Source organism: Artemia sp. Qi Xiang Cuo, chromosome 3 (assembly GCF_049724085.1).
Source record: "Artemia sp. Qi Xiang Cuo chromosome 3, ASM4972408v1, whole genome shotgun sequence".
Lineage (NCBI taxonomy): Eukaryota > Metazoa > Arthropoda > Branchiopoda > Anostraca > Artemiidae > Artemia > Artemia sp. Qi Xiang Cuo.
Window position 1 is genome coordinate 43,226,263 of NC_142796.1, and position 18,650 is coordinate 43,244,912.

At 36.2% G+C, this 18,650-nt stretch overlaps 1 protein-coding gene across 2 annotated transcripts in view; it reads left to right on the forward strand.

Annotated features, from left to right (window-relative positions):
• Window positions 1-18,650, forward strand: part of LOC148954127 (C-1-tetrahydrofolate synthase, cytoplasmic-like) — a 56,349-nt gene that overhangs the window by 30,702 nt on the left and 6,997 nt on the right. Inside the window, exon 5 of one of the 2 annotated variants that reach the window (XM_089086927.1) lies at window positions 10,876-11,010. The exons of the other annotated variant lie outside the window; for it this stretch is intronic. Coding sequence (XP_088943053.1) covers window positions 10,876-10,929 — 54 coding nt within the window. The 3' untranslated portion in view covers window positions 10,930-11,010. Of the gene's footprint in view, window positions 1-10,875; window positions 11,011-18,650 lie in introns of those variants that run through there. 2 annotated transcript variants of the gene reach the window in all.

Sequence of the window (18,650 nt, forward strand, 5' to 3'; positions counted from 1 at the left end):
ACTCTTTCTATATATATACCTCATATGTCTCCAGGGCATAGTTTATAACTCTCGCTCTGAGGGCTGTTGGGGATTTGCCATCCTTTAAGATATAATTTCCGGATCTTTCAATTACGCTGAATAAAATAGCTATCTCAAAATTTTGATTAGATGAGCTTTTGGAAAGGGTGGGCTTGGGAGGAGAGGCTTGTTGCCCTCCAATCACTTTCGACTATTAAAAAGGGCACTAGCCCTTTCAGTTTCTAATCGAATGAGCTCTTTTCGAAGTTTCTTCGATAACAAATCTCAAATTTGTTATTACATGCATTTCCGCAAAATACGAGGTGGGGGGGGGGGGTATCCACCCTCCGATCACTCTGAATCTTATAAAAGGCCCGAGAATGTCTGACTACCAATCCAATGAGCCCCCACAGAATTTCATACGATTACCCTTCTACCTTCTATGCCCCCAGAACATAACTTACAGCTGTTGCTCTGAAGGGTCTGGGGGGGGGGTCATCCTCAAAGACATCGTTTTGATTGGAGGGTTAGTTGCCCTCAAATCACTTTTGACTATTAAAAAGGGCACTAGCCCTTTCAATTTCCAATATGAGCCTTTTTCGAAGTTTCTATGACAACAAATAGCCATTTCAAATTTCAATTAAATACGTTTTGGGAACCCTTACCCTGCGGGTTCTGGGGGAGAGGGGGTTGTCATTCCCAGTAACGTATTCTTCAGACGTCTAAGTTATGTTGAAAGGAATGGCTGTATCAAAGATTTAATTTGCGTTGTTTCAGAAAAAAGTAGACGTGGGAGGGGAGTTAGTTGCCCTCCGAAGTATATACGATCACCCTTTCTATATATACCTTATATGCCCCCAGGGTATAACTTATAACCCTTGCCCTGAGGACTCTAGGGGGGGGGTTCATCCTCAAAGACACAATTTGCGGACCGTTCAGTTACATTGAACAAAATGGCTATCTCAATATTTTGATTGGATGTGTTTGGGGAAATGGTTGGCGTTGGAGGGGGGCTAGTAACCCTCGAACCACTTTATACTATTAAAAATGGCTCTTATTTATTTATTTATATTAGTACCTGTTGTATGTTTATTTGGTAATTGTTTATTTAATTTCTGTTCGTTTTGGGTTTCATTTATTCTTTAGTTGTAATTTCTGGTCGTATCGAGTTTGAATTATTGTAAGTTACTATTTCTACTGATCTCAAGTTTAATATCGCCTTTACTTTTCTTTGAAAAACTTCTTTTTTCGAAAGTTTCGTTATTTAAATTACTCATTTGAAAATTTTTTTTAAATTGTTTCATGGTTGCAGTAGAACTATAATAAAGTTTATAGTAAATAACGGATTCTAGCCCAATAGTATTTTCCTCTATGAAATCTATTTTCATAGTCTTTTCGTTCTTCGTCTTCTTGTTGCTTCTCTGGGTTGTGTTGTCATATGTCAAATATTTTTTAATAAGCTTGAAAAGGGCCTCGGTTATCAGACCCTTTTAGTACCCAGTTTTATTTGTTTTGTAGTAATTCCGGTAAGGAACATACCCCTGTCAATACTGAAGGGTTGTTTCTACCCTGAAGGCATTGTCATGTGCTCTTTGAACTGTTGTGAAAAACATAGCTATCTCACTTTTTTGATCGGATACGTTTAGAGAAAAAAGGGTGTCAAGGGGAGGGGCTAGTTGCCCTCAATCAATTTTTACTCTTAAAAGGAAATTAGAACTTAAGATTTCCAATAAAAGGATTCTTCTCTAAAATTTACACAACCATTCCTGCCATAAAAAGTGTATATTTTCCTGGGGTATAATTTACCACCCTTGCCCCCAGACTCTAGGGGGTTATTTCATCTCCAAAGCCCTTGTTATGTCATCTTTGGACTGTTTTTGAACAAAATGCTATCTCAAAATTCCCATCAAATAATTTTGGGGAAAATAGACCGTAAGGGGGGGGGGTATTTTCCCACCTAATGCCTATCTCTAAATTATAGACAAAATGGCTATCTCAAAATTATTATTGGGAAATGATGGACGTAGGGGGAAGGGACTGGTTGCTTTCCAGTCACTTTCGACTATTAAAAAGGGAACTAGGCGTTGCAGTTTTCAATCAAATGAGCCCCTTTCGATGTTTATACGACAACTCTTCTGTATGAAGCGCCCTGGTCTAAAAAAAAAAATTGGGGGAAGGGGGTAGCTGCCCTCAAATCACTTTGATCCTTAAAAAGGGCATTAGAAATTCTTATTACCAGTCCTATTATCCCCTACCAAAAATCATACGACGACCCTTTCTATAAAAACCTCATATGCCCTCAGGGAATAACTTACAAACCTTGCCCTGACGGCTCGGAGGGTTGTCATCCTCACTGAAATAATTTCTAGACATTTAATCTACGCTGAACAAAATTGGTATATAATACGTGTATGTCAAACCTATGGAAAATAACACCAATGTCCGTGAGAAAATCAGGAGAGCATGCCTCTACATTATCAATGTGATTCTAGCATGCTACTGCTCTTGTTAGATAATTCACCACTTGACATTTCCCCTGGTTTATAAGCATACAATTGGAATTACACCCATTAACTAATGTATTTAAGTCTCCCTGTAACAGTGCCACATCAACTAGGAATGACATATTGTTGTAAAGCTTTACATCATCCTCAAACAAGCTAATGGTTCGACGTCGAGAGACCCGTGGTTCGAGATTCAGTGTGGTTCTCCAGTTTAAAACTGTACTCCACTACACTACAAACAAAAGAGAGGGAAATCTAGCGGATATCTAAACATAATTAAGATGCTTTATTAGTTTTATATTTTTATTTGACGTAGAAAAATAAAAAATTTACTAAGTCCAAAGGAAATAAATTTTGCTTCTTCTTTTTAAACGGAAATACTGTAAATTTCAATGAATTTGACCAATGAATTTGAGGGCATAACCAGTTATGCCCTCAGGGCATAACTGGTATTATGTCATATTTAGGTAATTAAAGATAATAGATACCAAAAATGCAGTTTTTCTGAAAACTCGTATCTCTTTCAAACCTTATTACTTTTTATCATCGAAAAAGGGTACTAGAACTTTGGATTTTCATTTGAATGAGCTCTCTTCTTATATTCTAGGACTAGTGTCTCGGTACGATCTCTCCTGGCAAAAAGAACATTAAGATAACTTGATCTTTCTTCCGGAAAAAAAACAAAACAACAAAATTCAACATTGTATAAATAAGTGCTTGAAACTTTTATAGTATGCTAGTCTCAATGTTGAAACTGATGGGGGGATATTTATTTACATTACCTGACGTTTTGAAGGTGTTTCCCCCCTTTTTTATAGATAAGGCAAATTTTCTCAGACTCATAGTTTTCATAGGTTATATTAAAGTTAATTAATTTTATATATATGTATTCAGGATAAATATACAATTCCTTTTATTTATCTACTATTTTCAAACTTCCGTTTTTAGAGTTTCGGTCACTGTTTGGCCAAATCGCTCGTGATAGCAAACTTTTTGTGTAAGGGGGATGGGTAGGGGTTGGGGGGTGTAAACCTCAGAATTGGGGTCTTCAGCCATGGAGATTATGATGGTAACCTTCGGTTTTTCCCCATACTGTCCAAAAAGTAAAATATGCATATAAACGTTAAATTTAAACCCAATTTTAAACTTTGAGTTAATCTAGATATGGCACAAAGTATTGCCATTTTTGGTGCCATATGGCAGCTTATGAGGGTTTTATATACATTTCACGACGGTGTAGAAGGTTTAGACTAATGGCAGTGTCAAATGCACCTTACGACGGTACAGACAACAAGTAACTTTGACCTCAAAGTTTTATTCCCACTCGATGCGACTCTAAATGCCCTTTTCAATAGAAAACCTACATAAAATACGCTTAAATGATCACCAGTTTTGAAATGTGACTGTGAACATCTCTCTTTGATGTTGCGTAGGTGCTAAATCCAGTGTTGGCAATACAGGGGGAGGAGTGCGCCAGTGCCCCCTAGGTCCTTGTCCCAGCCTAAATTTGGAAAATACTATTTTTGGATCATTTTTATTAGAAAAGCCCTTATTTGGTATTTTTGATTCAGGATTTTGGCCCTTCGATGGTGTCATCAAGTTGAATTCATAAAAGAGATTAAAATGTGAAAACTGTTTTTTAAATGAGCCCTTAAAAAGCTCGACCAGTGAAGGATTGCTTCTGCACATCCACTTAACATCTTTGCAGTAGAAGTAATTATCGGTGAATAATTTAGTAACAAAAATCTTTTACCATTAAGTAATAATTGAAACCCAAAATGAATAGAAATTAAACAAACAATTATAGCAAGCAAATATACAATAGGTATTAATATAAATTAATAAATAAATCTTAGAACGAGTAATACTTCCATTGAATATGCAAATCACGCTTAAAACGAACAAATATCTTTTACTATTAAAGAAAAATTAAAACCCAAAACGAACGGAAATCAAATTAACAATCATAGCAAGCAAATATACAATAGGTACTTATCAAATCAAGGTTAAAGCGAACAAAATTACTACGAATAAGAGTTTGTTTGCTGCCCCATTCTCTAACAGTAAAAGTATAAAGCCTACTGCGTCATTGGTGCTTAACAGAAAGCGAATTATATAGGGGCTGATAACCCCTATGCTTTCTCCAGACCAGAACACAATTTGTGCTTTACTGAAAACAAAATATGTTTGAAATGTTCTTTCATATATGACAAATTATCAACCTTAGGAGTGACTCGGCTCAATAGTAACCGAAACTCAATAACGGAATTTTAATGGCAATAGATATATTAAAAGAATCATATTTTTATGCTGATTTGAGGTATACAAGTTTCATCAAGTTTTGTCTTACCCATCAAAATTTACGCACCTGAGAAAATTTGCCTTATTTTTGAAAAAAGGGGGAAACACCCCCTAAAAGTCATAGAACTTTAATGAAAGTCACACCGTTGGAGTCAACACCTCAGAGAAACTCACTGAAGAGGTTTCAAGCTCCTATCTGCAAAAATGTGGAATTTTGTATTTTTTGTCAGAAGAAAGATCATGGATGCTTGTTTATTTGTGTTTGCTTTATTATTATTTCCCCAGGGGTGATCGTATCGATCCATTTGTCCTAGAATATCTTAAGAGGGCTCATTTGAAGTAAAATTAAAGGTTCTAGTGCCCTTTTTAAGTGGCTAAATAAATTGGAGGGCAACTTGGCCCCCTCCCATCTTCATTTTGTTCCCGAAGTCACCCAATTAAAATTTTGAGATAGTAATTTTATTCAGCATAGTCGAAAATCTAATATATATATGTCTTTGAGGATGACTTAATCCCCCACAGTTCCCGGAGGAAGGGCTGCAAGTTATGAACTTTAAAACGGAATAAAAACGGAAGTTATGAACCATCTAAAAAAATATATTTTGACTTATTTTAAAGCAAAATTTAGTTCTAAAGCATAATCAGAAATTTGCATAATTGTGGGGGGTTGACATGCCAAATATACCTATAGACATAGTTGCTGAACCGTTCTACTATGCTGAACAAAATCGCTGTCTCAAAAGTTTGATCGAATACGTTTGGAAAATGCATGAGCTTGCTTGGGTTATCCACCCTCCGATCACTCTGAACAGAGGCAACGCTATAGCATTGCCTATAGTAAAGGCCATACGGCTCCAATGTTTTATTATTATTAATTATTTATTTATTATTTTTTTCCCAGAGGCACTTCATATGGAAGGAGTCTTCGTAGAAACTACAACGGGGGCTCATTTGAATGGAAATCGAGAGTTCTATTGCCCTTTCTTAGGGTTAAAATTATTGGAGGGCAACTATCCCCCCCCACGCCGATCAGTCCCCCCAACATATCCAATCGAAATTTCGAGATAGCCATTTTGTTCAGCGTAGTTGATTTTCAGATAGAAAATATGTTTTTTAGGAGGATACTGCCCCACAACCCTAAGGGCAAGGGTTTAAGTTATGCCTGGGGACCATATAAGAACGATGTTGGCTCAATGTATTATTTATTATTTTTTTTTCCTTTAGAGCAGGGCACCTCGTATCGAAGAAGTTGTCGTAGAAACTAAGAAAAGGGGTCATTCAATTGAAAATTGGACTGACTTGTGCCCTTTTTAATAGTCGAAAGTGATTGGAAGGCATTTAACATACCTTTCACTCCCACCATTTCCTAGAACAACTCCAATCAAAAATTCGAGACAGCCATTTTGTTCCGCGTATTTGATTTCCAGATAGAAATTTTGTTTTGAGTAAGATACTCCCTCACAACATTCAGGGCAAGGGTTGTAAGTTATGCCCTGGGGGCATATAAGGATTTTACAGAAGGCGGTGTCGGAGAACCTTCAGAAAAGGCTCAACCGATTGGAAATTCAAAGAGCTAGTGCCCTTTTTAATAGTCGAATCTGATTGGAGGGCAACTAACCCCCCTCTCACGCCCACCTTTACACCAAACACATCCAATCAAAATTTTGATATAGCCATTTTGTTCAACGTAGTTTTAAGTTCTGGAAATTAGGTCTTTGAGAATGAAACCCCCCCCCCACAGCCTTCCTGGCAAGTGTCGTCAGTTATGCACTTGCTTCATATATTGTTTTTTATGAACAGCGTTGTCGTAGAAAATTCAGAAAGGGCCCATTCGATTGGAAATTGAAATGGCTAGTTTCTTTTTTAATAGTCGAATGTACTTCTAAGGCAACTTACACTCATTCCAGGGTAGCCAGCCCCCCCCCCCCAAACCTCTTTTCCCAAATGCATCCAATAAAAATTTTAAGATAGCTATTTTGTTAAAAATAATTCAAAGATCATATAACAAAAATTCCGGGGTCGATACAGCCTCCCAGGGCCAGGGGGTAGGCGTTGTAAGTTATATGGGTCTTATGGAAGGGATGCTCGTATTAACTTCAAAGAGGGTTCATTTGATTGGAAATTGAAAGTTCTAGTTCACTTTTCAAGAGTCAAAAGAGATTGGAGGGCACCTGCCCCCCCCCCCCCCTCCACGCCCTTTTTTCCTCAAACCCATCCTATAAAAACTTTGGGATAGCCTTTTTTTAAATAATTCAAAGACCATATTTCGAAAACTCTGTGGTCGATACAGCCCCCCTAGGCCCGAGGGCAAGAAGAATTTATTTAATTTCATTTATACTTAAATAGGAAAATATTTTTTTCGTTTAAGCTTGATTTTCATGTTCAATCTAAGCATTACTCGCTTGAAGATCATTTTATTGGAAATTGAACGTTGTAGTCCACCTTTTAAGAGTCAAACGTGATTGGAGGGCAGATAGCCTCCCCCACACTCCGTTTATTTTTTCCAAAGGCACTTCATATAGAAGGGGTCGTCGAATAAACTTCAAAGGGGACTCATTTGATTGGAAATCGAGAGTTCTAGTGCCATTTTTAAGATTCAAAAGTGATCGGACAACTTGCCCCCCCCCCCCAAGTCCTTTTTACCCAAATACATCTGATAAGAAATCTGAGGTAGCCATTTTGTTAAAAATGGTTCAAAGATCATATAACAAAAAGTCCATCACATATGGCCATTTCGTTAAAAATAGTACAAATTTCAGATAAGAAAAACTCCTGTGTTGACATTCCCCCCCCCCAGACTCTTGCCCCCAGACTCTAGGTTTTTTTTCAACTCCAAAGCCCTTGTTATGTCATCTTTGGACTGTTTTTGAACAAATAGCTATCAAAAAATTTCCATCAAATGATTTTGGGGAAAATAGACCGTAAGGGGGGGGGGGGTATTTGCCCACCGATTATTTTTCCCACCAAATGGCTGTATCTAAATTATAGACAAAATGACTATCTCACAATTATCATTGGAAAATGATGGACGTAGGGGGAAGGGACTGGTTGCTTTCCAGTCACTTTCGACTATTAAAAAGGGAACGCGGCGTTGCAGTTTTCAATCAAATGAGCCCCTTTCAATGTTTATACGACAACTCTTCTGTATGAAGAGCCCTGGTCTAAAAAAAAATTGGGGGAAGGGGGGTAGCTGCCCTAAAATCATTTTGATCCTTAAAAAGGGCATTATAAATTCTTACTACCAGTCCTTTTATCCCCTTCCGAAAATCATACGACGACCCTTTCTATAAAAACCTCATATGCCCTCAGGGCATAACTTACAATCCTTGCCCTGACGGCTAGGAGGATTGCCATCCTCACAGACATAATTTCTGGACATTTCATCTACGCTGAACAAAATTGGTATCTAATGCGTGTGTGTCAAACCTATGGAAAATAACACCGATGTCCGTGAGAAAATCAGGAGAGCATGCCTCTACATTATCAATTTGATTCTAGCATGCTACTGCTCTTGTTAGATAATTCACCACTTGACATTTCCCCTGGTTTATAAGCATACAATTGGAATTACACCCATTAACGAATGTATTTAGGTCTTCCTGTAACAGTGCCACATCAACTAGCAATGACATATCGTTATAAAGCTTTACATCATCCTCAAACAAGCTAATGGTTCTACGTCGAGAGACCCGATTCAGTATGGTTCTCCAGTTTAAAACTGTACTCCACTACACTACTAAAAAAAGAGAGGGAAATCTAGCAGATATCTAAACATAATTAAGATGGTTTATTAGTTTTATATTTTTATTTGACGTAGAAAAATAAAAAATAAAGTGAAAAAAAATAAGTCCATAGGTAATAAATTTTGCTTCTTTCTTTCAAAGATTTTGGCCACCAAGGCATAGAATTTCCAAAAAATGTTCGAGATGTTGATTCAACCTTGAACTAGAAACTTAAATCGGATTATTTCCTCCATTATTATTCTATTTTCTTTTTCAAGTGCTTCAGTTCTATTTCTAAGAGTTTGTACGTAGTTCTTTTTTCTCTCTCTGTAATTTTTTGCGATCTCCCCACCTCTAGTAGGGCTATTGCTGCATATTCCGTGTCGTCTTTTGGTGTGCGGATCTTTTTGTTCAGTGGCGTCTGGTTTTGTTTTGTAGTTATACCTTGACTCAATGCTGCTCTTCCTTTCTTCAGTTTGTAAGGATTTTTGGCCGACGCTATTCATCTTTACCATTCTTCGTTTTCCCAAAGCAATTTGACAGGCTTTCCTGGCTCTTACTTCATGTTCTGAAATTTCTTCTGGCATTTTCCACTCATCATCTGATTCAATGTCAGAAAACTCATAGCCGCATCTTCTTAAAGCTTCATCTTTAGTTTCACAAGCTTCATCTATGTCAAAGTCATATTCAAACTTTAAATTTAACAGCCTATTTGATGCTCGTGTATTATAATGTTTTTTAGAATTCTTAACAAGATCAAACTCACTAGCCATTTCTCTGTTCAATGCTTCACAAAATTAAAATTACGAGTTGCTCTTAACAATAAAGTTAGTTTATAAATGAAATGAGATGTAATAGCGAATGAGTTTGTTCTATACATTCTTGAGAAACAGCTGACTTTTGAATGTTAGCCCATTGCAGCGAGAGTAGAAGATGACGTCATTTCACATAGCTTAACAGCTTCTTTGACAAGGGGAAATTTAGTTGGTGACTGTTGAATAATGATTTTTCTTCGATTTTTTTTTTTTTAATGATTGGAAAAAATTAGCATTTTGTAATTATTGAGACTATTAAATAAATTGAATGCAAAGGGTACATTGTTGTAAAATTAAATAAGTATCATAGGGAGGTTGTCATTTTATAATAGAAATATTTTTCATATTAATGAAACTTTACATACAAAGACTAGATTATTGTTCTTTTAGATTTGTCAAATCAACAAAAATATTTGTACCATTAATTCTGCTTCAGACTATTATGAATGTTTTCTACCCTAACAATATGATTGTATAGTTATATATATATATATATATAAAAAAAAAAAAAAAAAAAAAAAAAAAAAAAAAAATATATATATATATATATATATATATATATATATATATATATATATATATATATATATATATATATATATATATATATATATATATATATATATATATACAAATATATAAACCCTGACATAAGACGAGCCACATGGGATCTGCTTCTTCAAGAGGAGAAAGTTGGCCGCACAATCCTTCTAACTACTTATTTCATGGAAGAAGAGATCTACTTGGGGATCGTATTGCTATTATGGCCGCTGGAAGGATCCAATGTGCTGGATCCTCCCTTCTCCTGAAGAAAAGGTATGGTAAGAGTATTCATTTTTGTCATTGTCTGGAAAAGAAAGGTGAGCGCCATTTTTAAGAAAACTGGAGATGCTGAGGGTGGGGGAGGAGGGATGCTGTGACCCGCAATTGTTTGGCTTTAGGTCGTCATATTGCTTAAATTTAAGTTAGAAATAGAAAAGGAACTCATTGCCAATTAAAGCTGTCAAAGTGCTACCTTAGAGTTATTTAACCCCAACTATTGCATTACCCTTTATAACAATGAATGCTGTTTTTAAAATGTTGGAGTATCAAATATTTCAACTGCTAGACAAAGAGCCTGTCGGACGATAGGCATAAAAAAAATGCGAGACAAACTTATATATATATATATATATATATATATATATATATATATATATATATATATATATATATATATATATATATATATATATATATATATATATATATATATATATATTATATTGTTGCATATTAATGTTGTATATTTTGTATATATAATACAATCTCTCTTTGTATTTTTGCCTATCTTTAGGCTTCAGAATATACCACTTTTACATAGCACAATTGGTGGGTCAGGATAGTGGTATTATGTCATATTTAGGTAATTAAACGTAATAGATACCAAAAATGCAGTTTTTCTGAAAACTCGTATCTGTTTCCAACCTAATTACTTTTTATCATCGAAAAAGGGTACTAGAACTTTGGATTTTCATTTGAATGATATTCTAGGACCATTGGTTCGGTACGATCTCTCCTGGCAAAAAGAACATAAAAAGAACTTGATCTTTCTTCTGAAAAAAAAAAACAACAAAATTCCACATTGTATAAATAAGTGCTTGAAACTTTTATAGTATGCTAGTCTCAATGCGGAAACTGATGGGGGGGATATTTATTTACATTACCTGACGTTTTGAAGGTGTTCCCCCTTTTTTTAAAGATAGTTCAAATTTTCTCAGACTCATAGTTTTCATAGGTTATATTAAAGTTAATTAATTTTATATATATATGTATTCAGGATAAATATACAATTCCTTTTATTTATCTACTATTTTCAAACTTCCGTTTTTAGAGTTTCGGTCACTGTTTGGCCAAATTGCTCGTGATAGCAAACTTTTTGTGTAAGGGGGATTGGTTGGGGCGGGGGGGTGTAAACCTCAAAATTGGGGTCTTCAGCCATGGAGATTATGATGGTAACCTTTTCTTTTTCCCCATACTTTCCCAAAAGTAAAATATGCCTTTAAACATTAAATTTAAACCCAATTTTAAACTTTGAGCTAATCTAGATATGGCACAACAAGGTAACTTTGACCTCGAAGTTTTATTCCCACTCGGTGCAACTCTAAATGCTCTTTTCAATAGAAACCTTCGTAAAATACGCTTAAGCGATCACCAGTTTTGAAAATTGACTGTGAACATCTCTCTTTGATGTTGCTTAGGGGCTAAATCCAGTGTTGGCAATGCAGGGGGAGGAGTGTGCAGTGCCAGAGAAACCTTCATAGAAACCAATAGAAACCTTCATAAAATACGCTTAAGCGATCACCAGTTTTGAAAAGTGACTGTGAACATCTCTCTTTGATGTTGCTTAGGGACTAAACCCAGTGTTGGCATTGCAGGGGGAGGATTGCGCCAGTGCCCTCTAGGTCCTTGTCCCAGCCTAAATTTGGAAAATACTATTTTTGGATCATTTTTATTGGAAAAGCCCTTATTTGGTATTTTTGATTCAGGATTTTGGCCCTTCGATGATGTCATCAAGTTGAATTGATAAAAGAGATTAAAATGTGAAAATTGGTTTTTAAATGAGCCCTTAAAAAGCTCGACCAGTGAAGGATTGCTTCTGCAAATCCACTTAACATTTTTGCAGTAGAAGTAATTATCGGTGAATTATTTAGTAACAAAAATCTTTTACCATTAAGGAATAATTGAAACCCAAAATGAAGAGAAATAAACAAACAATTATAGCAAGCAAATATACAACAGGTATTAATATAAATGAATAAATAAATCTTAGAACGAGTAAAACTTCAATTGAGTATGCAAATCAAGCTTAAAACGAACAAATATCATTTACTATTAAAGAAATATTAAAACCCATAACGAACAAAAATCAAATAAACAATCATAGCAAGCAAATATACAACAGGTACTTATATAAATAAATAAATAAATAACTCTAAAATCAGTAAAAGTTAAATTGAATATACAAATCAAGGTTAAAGCGAACAAAATCACTACAAATAAGAGTTTGTTGCTGCCCCATTCTCTAACAGTAAAAGTATAAATTCTACTGCTTTATTGGCGCTTAACTGAAAGCGAATTATATAGGGGCTGATAACCCCTATGCTTTCTCCAGACCAGAACACAATTTGCGCTTTACTGAAAACAAAATACGTTTGAAATGTTCTTTCATATATGACAAATTATCAAAACCTTAGGAGTGACTCGGCTCAATAGTAACCGAAACTCAATAACGGAATTTTAATGCCCATAGATATATCAAAAGAATCATATTTTTATGCTGATTTGAGGTATAAAAGTTTCATCAAGTTTTGTCTTACCCATCAAAATTTACGCACCTGAGAAAATTTGCCTTATTTTTGAAAAAAGGAGGAAACATCCCCTAAAAGTCATAGAACTTTAATGAAAATCACGCCGTCGGATTCAGCGTCTCAGATGACCCTACTGTAGAAGTTTCAAGCTCCTATCTGCAAAAATGTGGAATTTTGTATTTTTTGTCAGAAGAAAGATCACGGATGCGTGTTTATTTTTTTTTTATTTCCCCAGGGGTGATCGTATCGATCCATTAGTCCTAGAATATCTTAAGAGGGTTCTAGTGCCCTTTTTAAGTGACTAAATAAATTGGAGGGCAACTTGGCCCCCTCCCATCCTCATTTTCTTCCCGAAGTCACCCAATTAAAATTTTGAGATAGCAATTTTATTCAGCATAGTGAAAAATCTAATATATATCTTTGAGGATGACTTAATCCCACACAGTTCCCGGGGGAAGGGCTGCAAGTTATGAACTTTGCCCATTGTTTACATATAGTATTGGTTATTGGGAAGTATATATACAATTTTAGGAAGGATTTTTTTTTTTGGTGGTTTGGGGAAGGAGCGTCGTTTGGGGCTGACAAGGGGCGGTTGTTAGCCCCCCCCCCCAATAATGTTGAGAAAAAATTATACAACATATGCCCATTGACTATCCAGACATGGACCCTTCTTGTCCCCGCCCAGTAAAAATGCTGGTGATTCGCACCTGGGAGGATTGAGGAGGGGTTTACGCGGGAGAATCATTCGTTAAAGAATGTTTCCTTGGATTAAGGACCATTTCTATCAACGGGGCGCCGGATTTCCCAGCATTATTTAAAAAACGATCAGAAATTAAATTAACTGAATTACGGAATAACTGAAAATAAGAAGCAACATTAAAACTTAAAACGAACAGAAATTATTGCGTATGTGACGGGTTCGCCCCCCAAGTCAATACCTTCCTCTTTACGCTACAGTTTTTTTTTCTACTTTCAAAAGAACTATCTATTCTAATTAAACGACCTTTGTGATTCAGGGGTTTGTGATTTATAAAAAATTCTAACTCTAACGTCGTTACGTAACTTATTTCGTTAATTATGTCAGATTAAAATTTCGAGAAAGCCATTTAGCCAAAAAAAGAGTAAAATTAATATGCAAATTTCGTTTTAATTATTTGTGTACAGTGAGCGAAAATCAAAGCTGCATTAATTCAAAAATGTTCAGAAATTAAAGCCAAAATAAAAGCTGCATTAACTCAAAAACATTCAAAAATGAAATAAAAAAACAAGTTTTTTTTTAACTGAAAGTAAAAAGCGACATTAAAACTTAAAACGAACAGAAATTATTCCGTATATGAAAGGGGCTGTCCCCTCCTCAACGCCTCGCTCTTTACGCTAAATTTTTTTGTTGTTTTAAAAATCAAAGTTGTGAGAAAGAGTCAAACTTTAGCATAAAGAGCGAGGCGTTGAGGAGGGGACAGCCCCTTTCATATACGGAATAGTTTCTGTTTGTTTTAAGTTTTAACGTCGCTCCCTACTTTCAGTTAAAAAAAACTTGTTTTTTTTTACTTAACCTTATGTAAGAATCCATAGTATGGGTTGCTATTTGTATGTTGGAGAAACTTTTTCAACAATTTTTAATCCTGACACAAGCCGTATTTTTTTTTTAATTTTATAGCTTCTGAGAATGACCTGAAAAATAAAACTTAATACTGCCCCACAATCCTAAGGGCAAGGGTTTAAGTTATGCCCGGGGGCCATATAAGAAAGATGTTGGCTCAATGTATTATTTATTATTTTTTTTCCTTTAGAGAAGGGCACTCCTTATAGAACTTGTCGTAGAAACTTCGAAAGGGGCTCATTCATTTGGAAATCGGAATGGCTTGTGCCCTTTTTAATAGTCGAAAGTGATTGGAAGGTAACTAACACGTCCCCCATTTCCTGAAACACATCCAATCAAAATTTTGAGATAGCCATTTTGTTCAGCGTAGTGGATTTCCAGATAGAAATTACGTTTTTGAGGAAGATACTCCCTCACAACATTCAGGGCAAGGGTTGTAAGTTATGCCCTGGGGGCATATAAGGATTTTATAGAAGGCGTTGTCGGAGAACCTTCAAAAAAGGCTCAACCGATTGGCAATTCAAAGAGCTAATGCCCTTTTTAATAGTCGAAACTGATTGGAGAGCAACTACCCCCCCTATCCCTCCCACCGTTTCACTACACACATCCAATCAAAATTTTGATATTGCCATTTTGTTCAAGGTAGTTTTATGTTCTGGCACTTTGGTATTTGATGATGAAACCCCCCCCCCACAGCCCTCATGGCAAGGGTCGTTATTTATGCCCTTGCTGCATATAATGCTTTTTATGGACAGCGTTGTCGTAGAAACTTCAGAAAGGGCCCATTCGATTGGAAATTTAAATGTCTAGTTTATTTTTTAATAGTCGAAAGTAATTCTAAGGCAACTGACACTCCTTCCAGGGTAGCCAGCTCCCCCCCCCAAAAAAACTCTTTTCCCAAATGCATCCAATAAAAATTTTAAGATAGCTATTTTGCTAAAAATAGTTCAAAGATCATATAACAAAAATTTCGGTGTCGACACAACCCCCCAAGGTCCGAGAGTAGGCGTTGTAAGCTATATGGGTCTTATGGTTAGGATGCTCATATTAAATTCATAGAGGGTCCATTTGATTGGAAATTAAAAGTCCTAGGTTCACTTTTCAAGAGTCAAAAGAGATTGGAGGGCACCTGCCCCTCCCCCCTCCATGCCCTTTTTTCCTCAAACCCATCCGATATAAACTTTGGGATAGCTTTTTTTTAAATAGTTCAAAGACCAAATAACGAAAACTCCGTTGTGGACACAGCCCCCCAAGGCCCGAGGGCAAGAAGAATTTATTTAATTTCATTTATACTTCAATAGGAAAATATTTTTTTTCGTTTAAGCTTGATTTTCATATTCAATCTAAGCATTACTCGCTTGAAGATCATTTGATTGGAAATTGAACGTTGTAGTTCATCTTTTAAGAGTCAAAAGTGATTGGAGGGCAGCTAGCCTCTCCCCACACTCCGTTTATTTTTCCCAGAGGCACTTCACATAGAAGGGGTCGTCGAATAAACTTCAAATGGGACTCATTCGATTGGAAATCGAGAGTTCTAGTGCCCTTTTTAAGATTCAAAAGTGATCGGAGGTTAACTGGCCGCCCAAGCACTTTTTCCCCAAATGCATCTGATAAAAAATCAGAGGTAGCCATTTTGTTAAAAATGGTTCAAAGATCATATAACAAAAACTCCATCCCATTTGGCCATTTCGTTAAAAATATGCAAATGTCAGTTAATAAAAACTCCTGTATTGACACCCCCCCCCCTCGCAGGGCTCGGGGACGAGGTTGTAAGTAATGTTCTAGGGGCCTATATTGTTCTTATGGAAGGTGTTCTCGTATAAACTTTGGAGGGTTCATTTGGTTGGAAACTGAAAGTTCGCGTTCACTTTTTAAGAGTCAAAGAGATCGGAGGGCAAATAGTTCATCGGTTAGATAACAAAAACTCCGGTGTCGACACATCCCACCAGGGTCCGGGGGGGGAGGGCAGGCATTGTAAGCTATGTCCTGGGGCCATACGTGGTTCTTATGAAAGGGATGCTCGTATAAACTTCAGAGAGGGTTCATTTGAATGGAAATTAAATTTGTAGTTCATTTTCTCAGAGTGAAAAAAGATCAGACGGCAACTAGTCCCTTCCGCCCTCCACACCTTTGGGTTTATCGGATGGATAAACCCATCCGATAAAAATTTGAGGTGACCATTTTTTTAAAAATAGTTCAACCATTAGATATTAAAACTCCAGCGTCAACTGAACCCCCCATGGCCCAGGGACAGGCGTTGTAAGTTATACTCTGGGGCTAAATCTGGTTCTTATAGAAGGGATATTCGTATAAACTTTAGAGCGGGTTCATTTGATTGAAAATAGAAAGTTCTAGTTCAATTTTAAAGAGTCAAAAGAGACCGAAGCTTAATTAGTCCCCCCACGCTCTTTTCCCCAAACCCATCCGATACAAATTTTGATGTAGAAATTGTTACAAATAATTTAAACATAGATAATAAAAAGTTTGAGGTTGACACAAACCTGTTTTTTCACTTTGATATTGTTACTTTGATGCCAGTTTTGATACTTTGATGAATATTTGATTTATTTATTTTTTAAGTTTGATTTTAAAATAAGCAATTTTTAAAAACTTTTATTTTTTAGAATCAAAAACGAACAAAAATTAATTTAAAAAAAAACTTTCCAAAAAATAAGTTTTTTAAAGAAAAGTAAAGCCCATTTTAAACTTAAACTCAGCAGATACAAGTCATAGGCAGTGCGATAGCGCTGCCTAAGTAAAGAACGATGTGGGCACAATGTTTTTTTTTTTCTTCTTCTTTTTCGCCATACCCGGGGACTTCGTATCGAAGGAGTTGTCGTAGAAACTTTGAAAAGGGCTCATTCGATTGGAAATTGGAGTGGCTAGTACCCTTTTTAATAGTCGAAAGTGATTCGAGGGAAACTAGCCCCCCACTTTAATAGTCGAAAGTGATTGGAGGGCAACTTGTCCCCCCCCATGCCCATCATTCCCCCAAACACTTCCAATCAAAATTTTGAGATAGCCATTTTGTTCAGCGAAGTTCCACACAGAATGTGAGTTCCACATAGAAAATATGTTTTTGAGGAGGACACTCCCCCACAAGCCTCAGGGCAAAGGTTTTAAGTTATGCCCTGGGGGCATATAAGGTTTGTATAGGAGGTGTTGTCTTAGAAACTTCAAAACAGGCCCAATTGATTGATAATTCAAAGGGCTAGTTCCCTTTTAATAGTAAAAAGTGATTGGAGGGCCACTAGCCCCCCCCCCACGCCCATAATTCCCCCAAACACATCCTATCAAAATTTTGAGATAGCCATTTTGTTCAGCGTAGTTGATTTCCAGATAGAGAATATGTTTTTGAGGAGGACACTCCCCCACAATCCTCAAGGCAAGGGTTTTAAGTTATGCCCTGGGGGCATATAAGGTTTTTATAGAAGGTGTTGTCGTAGACACTTCAAAACAGGCTCAAAACTTCAAAACATGGATAGTTCCCTTTTTAATAGTCGAAAGTGAATGGAGGGCAACTAGCCCTCCCTATGCCTATCATTCCCCAAACACATCCAATCAAAAATTTGAGATAGTCATTTTGATCAGCGTAGTTGATTTTCTGATAGAAAATATTTTTTTGAGGAGGACACTCCCCCACAACCCTCAGGGCAAGGGTTATAAGTTATGCCCTGGGGGCATATAAGGTTTCTATTGAAATTTTTGTCGTAGAAACTTGAAAAAGGGCTCATTCAATTTGAAATTCAAAAGGCTTGTACCCTTTTTAATCGTCGAAAGTGATTGTTTATATATTTTTTTTTTGTTGTTGTTTAGACCAGGGTACATAGTATCGAAGGAGTTGTCGTGGGAACTTCGAAAAGGGCTCATTCGATTTGAAATAGAAAGGGCTGATGCCCTTTTTAATAGTCAAAAGTGATTGGAGGGGAACTAATCCCCCTTCCACTCCTACCCTCCCACGCCCACCTTTCCATTTGCCCATTATGTTTAAAAACTAAATGTTGCCTTAAGATTAAATCAAAATGCACTGTGATAATGCTAATTCCCACTAAGGCATCTCAGCAGCATCCTAAGAACGACTGAGGGTATTATGTTCAAACTTTAAGGGCTACTTCTGCTCTTAAAATTTAACCAAATCAAAATAGCGTAAGTGTATCCAAGTTATCAAATAAAGTAAACAGATTTTTTTCCGAATGTTATCAAGTTTTCCATTTCAGGTCAACTAGAGGAGGTATGAAACTAAATTAAACAGTACTATTTTTGTCCAGATTTTGAAAAGGATGTATGTTGTTAAAAATTGCTGAAAATTTTTCTCCAGCATACAGTTTGCAAGCCAAACTATAAAGTCTCAAAAAACA